Source organism: Penaeus japonicus, unplaced genomic scaffold (genome assembly GCF_977035675.1).
Source record: "Penaeus japonicus unplaced genomic scaffold, GWHDUDI00000001_assembly GWHDUDI00000032, whole genome shotgun sequence".
Lineage (NCBI taxonomy): Eukaryota > Metazoa > Arthropoda > Malacostraca > Decapoda > Penaeidae > Penaeus > Penaeus japonicus.
This window is the reverse complement of record NW_028234434.1, coordinates 25,474,420-25,481,919: the sequence shown is the minus strand read 5'-3', so window position 1 is coordinate 25,481,919 and position 7,500 is coordinate 25,474,420. Positions and strand designations below refer to the sequence as shown.

The following is a 7,500-nucleotide window of genomic DNA, read 5'->3' as shown; positions in this document are numbered from 1 at the left end:
AAAATAGTGTGAGAGGTTAGATAGAAGGTTGTCATATCAACATCCGGCTATTTAAAGGGTTTTGAAGAGGTGGTTGGATGGTTGGGATATTTTCCCCTAAAGAGTACTTTATTTCCCTCTTTTTTTTCCTTTTTTTTTTATTTCCGGGATTGGTTTTGGCTTCTGTCCAAGGGAAGATCAAGCTTTCTTTGCTTTTAGAAGGTTTATTTTACCTTTTTGTATTAACTATCCCTGAGTGTGGGTTATTTTATACATATTTTTGTTGAAATCGCGAATTAATTCAATTTTCAGAGGCTTATTTATGGAATCCGAGAAGGAAACTCATATTTTTCTCAAATTCCTTCGTTCGTGAATATTATGTGTATACGTTTATTTTTGTATTCAATTATCTCATTGATTATATGGGATAGGCCTATCACACAATGCAGTGTATAGGCCTATCACAATGCAGAAGATAGGCCTATCGTCTGCATTTTTTTTTCCTCTCTCCCTCTTACATAAGGATTGCTAGGAATTTAAGATATGTTTTGTCCTTTGATGTCAAAGGATTGCGTGTAGGTGATCAATAAACTGGATTTTGATTTGCAGTATTAGTGTGTCATTGCATTGCTTAACCTGTTATTTGAAAGTGATATTTTTTTCTATTTGTTTATTTCGTTTTTTACTTTTTTTTTTTTTTTTGGTATTTTATTTTTGTATGAGGAGTTTGCTTTTGCTCTATGTTACTTTATTTGTGTGTTTTATTAAAGTTTTATGAGGTATGTAGTAATTTTCCATTAATGCTCAGCTAAATTGAAAAAAAAGAAAAAAAAAATAGCTACTGATAAAATTAATTTCTTAATATATATGTTTCCTTTGTTTCACCAAGTTTGGCCAAGCAATATAAAAGATCAAAGTAGTCCACACCAGTTTGAACTGATGCTGTGCCGGAGAGCAGCTGGTTTGGGCGATGATCAATTATTGACAAGCTCTTACTTTCTGAGGATGATCTTACGATTAGTTAATGGGTTTTCTAGAATTAGCAGCTGTTGAGTTTTTAAGTAAACTGATCTTGTAAGGTTGTAATAATTTATGTATATGTATGAATCATCATCAGTTTGTTTTCTCATATATTATCTTTTGCTTCATTATCATTGCATGCAATGGTAAGATAGGCTTATCACAATGCAGGAGAATAGGCCTATCCATCAACTGATTCTCCATTCTTCTTGTAAAAGGGGTTAGGAACTAATGTATATATTTATTTATTTTATTTTATTTTATTTATTTATTTATTTTTTATTTTTTATTTACAGTTGTTTAGTGTATTGTTTGTTATTATTTGGTCAGTGCAACATTGTATTTCTGACCATATTGTTTGTAAATGATATTTCACATGTTTGTCCTATTTCAGTCTTTTAAGTCATATTAGACCTTTGCATTTGGCATATTAGAGGGAATTTATTTTGTATATTTTTTTAAAAGATTTAACAGGAATATAACCATTTTCCTAATTGCTTTGCTAAATTGAAATAATGGAAACATAACTGATGATGGCTTTTCTTTATATATATCCACTTTTATCACCATATTGAAGATGTAGATGATAAACCAGTTTGAACTGATGCTGTGAGGAAGAGCAATTGATTTGGGTGATGATCAGTTATTGATAAGCTTTCCTCTTTCTTGGATTAGCTTTAGGTTCTGATTTCTCTTTCTCTTTCTCTCTCTTTTTCTTTCTCTTTCTCTTTCTTATTTTCTCTCTCTCTCTCTCTCTCTTTCTCTTTCTCTTTCTTTCTCTTTCTTTCTTTTTCTTTTTTTCTCTCTCTTTCTCTCTCTCTTTCTCTCTCTCTTTCTCTCTCTCTCTCTCTCTCTCTCTCTCTCTCTCTCTCTCTCTCTCTCTCTCTCTCTCTCTCTCTCTCTCTCTCTCTCTCTCTCTCTCTCTCTTTTCTCTCTCTTTCTCTCTCTTCCCCCCCTCTCTTTCTTTCTCTTTCTATTTCTCTTTCTTATTTTCTTTCTTTCACTTTCTCTCTTTCTTTCTCTCTCTCTTTCTCTTTCTCTTTCTCTCTCTTTCTCCCTCACTTTCTTGCTTTCTGTTTCTCTTTCACTCTTTCTCACTCTTAGACACTATCTCCTCCCCACTCTCCTCTCCTTTCTCTTCTCTCCTCTCTCCTCCCTCTTCTCTCCTCTTTCCTCTCATCTCTCTTTCCCTTCCTCCCTCTCCTTCCAGCTTATAGATATTCATACCCTACTAGCATTAGAAAGAGATTCATTAGTACAGAGTTTGCACTATGATTAAGATTTTTAAAAAATGATATTTACTTCATTGATATATTGAGATTTTCTTTTTTTCATTTATGCCAGTGATAATGCTTCACTACATGTTCATGCATACCTACACACACACATTTATGTCTGTACTTGTAATGCCTTGACTTTATTGCTCTGTGTATCTGTTAGTAATTAGCTACACATAAATAAAGCTAAATATGCACAAAAGCAGATGTATAAACTATATTCAGCATATTTATCAAATAACATTTCAGTCATTAATGTCTGATAAAATTAAGAATTGAGATCAGAGCATAAAATTATCATATTATCTTGTGTGGATCAAAGGTGAGATTATGGCACTTGATCTTTATCTTGTTCTACAAAGTAGTCCACTTTGTAGGTGATGACGTAAAGATAAGATTGTGATAAATACTTTATACGACTGGTTCCCAACCTGTGGTCCCCAAGGTCTGCAGAGGTGGAAATGTGGGGGTTTATAAGCTATATTGAAAATTGTAAGAGGCTCCAGCGTAAAATGTTTAATAGCCTATGAGAAGCTTTCTTTTCAGTAAGTGCCAGAATAGTAAATTGTAACAATGCATAGTACAGATGGTACTTATATATCATTAATGATAGACTAGTTATCAAGAGGATACTCAACGTGAGGTCATTCATACAAAGTAGTTTTTCTGTTTACTGTTTTTTTTTTCTTTCTTTCTTTCTTTCTTTTTTAATGCTGCTATTTTTCTTTTAGTTATATGCTTAATTACAAAACTTTTCCAGATGAAATTGAGAAAATGAGTCTGTAGTCAGGAATAATTACTTGTTGAGAGTTGTAGGGTTCATGTGGAAATCAAGTTAAAGGGTTCCTCTATAGGGAACCACTACCCTGTATTATTGGCATAATATTTTATCTAAGATTATATTTATTGCATTTGATTTTCATTTTGTCCATTAAAATGTCTTTATTTCCTTTAATATAGTTCTGAAATTTGAATTTGAGTAGGTCTAGTTCCTCTATATATCATGCATTTTTCAGCATATGCATTTTGCAGACTTTGATTATCATTTATAATTCTATGAGATATTTATGGATTCTAATGATTTTTAGGTATTGAATGAAATAATCACATCATTACTTGGATGATAATTCTATTTACCTTTTGCAGGTAACTTCAGCTGTATGTGTTATCAAGAATCCAGGCTGATGTGGTAGTGTGCGTGTTCCCTCCCGGCTGCTGTCTGCATGTTCATTTGTTTGTAGTAGAAAAGACTTTTGGCACTTCACTAGTATATATTAAGGAGAGATATAATCACCAGTTTCAAAATGGCTATGTTAAGGGGCTACCTATATGTTGATTTGATAGCGGCTAAAGAGCTACCAGACTGCGACACGGCATTTTTCAACATTGATCCAAAGGATACTTCCGATGCCTTTGCCCAAGTCAGAGTGGGGGACTGTGTGCTCTGCAAGACGGCTGTTATCAATAACGACCTCTCACCAAGGTGGCAAGAGTCTTTCAGGATCCCAGTATGTCACGTTGCAGATGAAATTCAGATCCAGGTCCTAGACAAGGACCACTTTGCTTCTGGAGTATTGGGGGAGGTGAGTCTCAGAGGAGAAGACCTCATGGACGGAGAAACTATGGAGGGCTGGTACCCCCTCTCAGGGTGTGATGGAAGCATTAACTTGAAGATTAACTACGTTCCCAAGGATATGATGGATATGACTTTTGAGGTCCCCGATTGTTACTTCCCTCTGCGTGAAGGGTGCAAAGTCACCATTTATCAGGATGCTCATTGTCCTCCTTTGCCTCTCTTTGAGAGTGTTCCCACAGCATCAGGTGAACCATATGACCCTCCCTGTGCATGGACTGACCTCTACAAAGCCTTAAACAATGCACAGAGGCTTATATATGTTACAGGTTGGAGTGTATACACAGAAACAGTTCTGGTGAGAGGTGAATGTGATTGTGAAGAAGCAGTTGGGGAGACTGTAGGAGAGCTGCTGAAGAGGAAAGCTGAAGAAGGGGTTCGCGTGCTTGTGATGGTGTGGAACGAGAAAATGAGCACGGGGGTCACGGCAGGTTTCATGGGCACTCACGACGAAGAAACGCGTTTATACTTCGAAGGCTCGGAAGTAGAAGTGGCTGTGGTCCCAAGGATTCGCTCACTGGAAGGAATGGCATCATTCTTCCAAGATCAGTTTGCCCAAACATGTTACACTCATCACCAGAAAACTATTATCCTTGACATCCCGCCTGAAGAAGGTGAGGACTTGCCAAGACTTCAGGCTTTCATAGGTGGTCTGGATATCACAGATGGTCGCTATGATACGCCAGAGCACGAGCTTTTCAAAACATTGACAACAGTTCATGTAGGGGACTTTTACAATGGCTGTGCAACTACCACCAGTGAGGTAGGACCACGACAGCCATGGCATGATATCCATTGCCGTTTGGATGGACCTATAGTCTTAGATGTTTTGTCAAACTTCACTGAAAGGTGGCGCAACCAAGTGAAGGACCGTGAGTCCCGTCTCCTACCACTCTCGGACGAGGAATTTGTTTTGGATGCGCCAGTGCTGTGTGAGGAAGAACTCGGGTGGAACTCACAGTTGTTCAGGTCAATCACGTCAGACTCTGCACTCTTTGATTTCAATCGTATAGCAGCCATTCCGAAGAGGAAGGGAAAATTCGTAGACGACAGCATACACAGGGCTTACATCCATCACATCAGACGAACTGATAGTTTCTTGTTCATAGAGAACCAGTATTTCCTTGGATCAGCATATGGTTGGGATGATGAACAGGCAACAAAGGCTCACCATCTCATCCCTCAGGAGATAGCACAGCGTATTGTTGAGAAGATCAATGCAGGGGAATACATTGGAGTCTATGTCGTGGTTCCCATGTATCCTGAGGGTGATCCAGCCAGCGGCCCTGTACAAGAGATCCTGCACTGGCAGCACCGTACTATGGAAATGATGTACAAGATAATAGCTCAAGCCATAGAAGCCAACGAACTGGACACCCACCCACGGGACTACCTCTCTTTCTTCTGCCTAGGAAAGGGAGAATGTCCTGAGGAAATACCAGAGGATCTCCCTCCACCTGATCCTGAATCCCCTGCTTGCCTGCTTAGGGAGAAAGCAAGATTCATGATTTACGTCCATTCCAAAATGATGGTCGTGGATGATGACTATATCATCATTGGCTCGGCAAACATCAACCAGCGCAGCATGGGTGGGACTCGAGACTCAGAAATTGCTGTTGGATGTTTCCAGCCCCTGCAGACGAGAGAGGTGTCGGGGGAAGCCCGGGGAACTGTTCACGACTTCCGCATGGCCCTGTGGGCAGAACACCTGGGAAGTGTAGAAGATGTACACCTGAATCCTGGCTCCCTGGAGTGCATGCGTGCAGTGAACGAAATGGCAGATAGTAATTGGAGTGCCTACGTAGCTGACGAGCCGTGTAAAATAGAAGGACATTTGATGCGCTATCCAGTTGAGGTAGGGCAAGATGGTGCAGTGACAGCACTCGAGGGCTCAGAAAATTTCCCCGACACAGAAGCTCCTGTACTCGGTGCACCTAACTTCTTGCCAAACAAACTCACTACTTAATTTATGATTACAGCATTCAACAATATATACTGCACAGTACCTCAGAGAATAAGACAGAATATAGTTTGATTGTATGATTTTCAATGTTCACATAGATTTATTTCAGTGTATCATTTGTAGTATGTGTTCAAACTTTGCATTTATATGTTAATATAGCACTTTGCCTATTATAAAATGTTACAACTCCAGATGAAAGACAATTTTAAGATGTAGAAGCTGAAGCCTTTTATAAAGCAGTTCAGGGAATTCAGTGATGTATTTTGAATAGACGAAAAAACATAGAGTGCTTCATGTATTCATTCCATTCCATTTTAACCCCATACATTAATTTGGAAATTGTGTGTAATTATCAGGTAGGAAATAATTCAGCTGCTTATTCCAAATGCTGTAAGAGATATTATACATACTGAATGCAACTGATCTGTTAACCTTCTTAACTATAGCTAGTGTGTATCTAATGTCTATCCAGAATACATCAGTTATTTTACCAAAGATATTATACAAAGCACTGTTTAAATGTCTTACTCAAACATTTGTGGTATGACCTCACTTCTATATTAGTCCAAAGTCATGACCTGAGGATGTAAATTATAAATGAAACACGCATAAGGATTCCACAGTAGAATGCAAAAGGTGATATAATATTGCCCATAATAGTCATTTTATTTTATAATTTTTGTAATGCAACCGACCAGTTTTATATGTCTTTTTTAAATGAAAAATGTCCTTTTCTAAAACAAAGGTACTAATTCAAATACCAGTATGTTGTGGTATTGAGTTATATGTGTAAATGGACTAGTTATAGCTCAAGGTATTCAAGCTCTTTATTTAGTTATATTTATATACACATACATATACATATACATACGCATACACATACACATACACATATACATATACATACACACATATATACACACATATATGCACACATATATACACACATATATACACACATATATACACACATATATACACACATATATACACACATATATACATACATACACATACATACATACATATATACATATATACATATATACATACATATATATATATATATATATATATATATATATATAAATATATGTATATACATATAAACATATTTGAATACATATATGCGCACACACACACACACACACACACACACACACACACACACACACACACACACACACACACACACACACACACACACACACACACACACACACACACACACACACACACACACACACACACACACACACACACACACACACACACACACACACACACACACACACACACACACACACACACACACACGTGTCCACATACATACACTTACAAACACTTGCATACATATATACATACTTTCTTATTTACTTACCTATCTACATGCATATATACATGGTACTTACATACATGCATATAAACCTACATACATACATGCAAATATACTCATAAAAATTGTTCTGTGTGTATATATATATAAATTCAGTGGTTTTAATGATATCATACCAGTTTATAACATGTACATCATATTTATAGAAATGAAGATAATTACTGGAAAGAAGGTTTGATCAAAGTTGTTTTTCAGTCAATTTTTTTTAGGGATATTGTTGTTTGTACATCAG

At 36.9% G+C, this 7,500-nt stretch overlaps 1 protein-coding gene across 1 annotated transcript in view; it reads left to right on the top strand.

Annotated features, from left to right (window-relative positions):
• LOC122251798 (uncharacterized) overlaps nucleotides 1-6,876 on the top strand; it is a 7,015-nt gene extending 139 nt beyond the window's left edge. The window contains exon 2 of the mRNA XM_043013937.2: nucleotides 3,423-6,876. Within this exon, the coding sequence (XP_042869871.2) occupies nucleotides 3,581-5,875 (2,295 nt within the window). The 5' untranslated portion in view covers nucleotides 3,423-3,580 and the 3' untranslated portion in view covers nucleotides 5,876-6,876. The remainder of the gene's footprint in view (nucleotides 1-3,422) is intronic.
• Nucleotides 6,877-7,500: the final 624 nt, after the last annotated feature.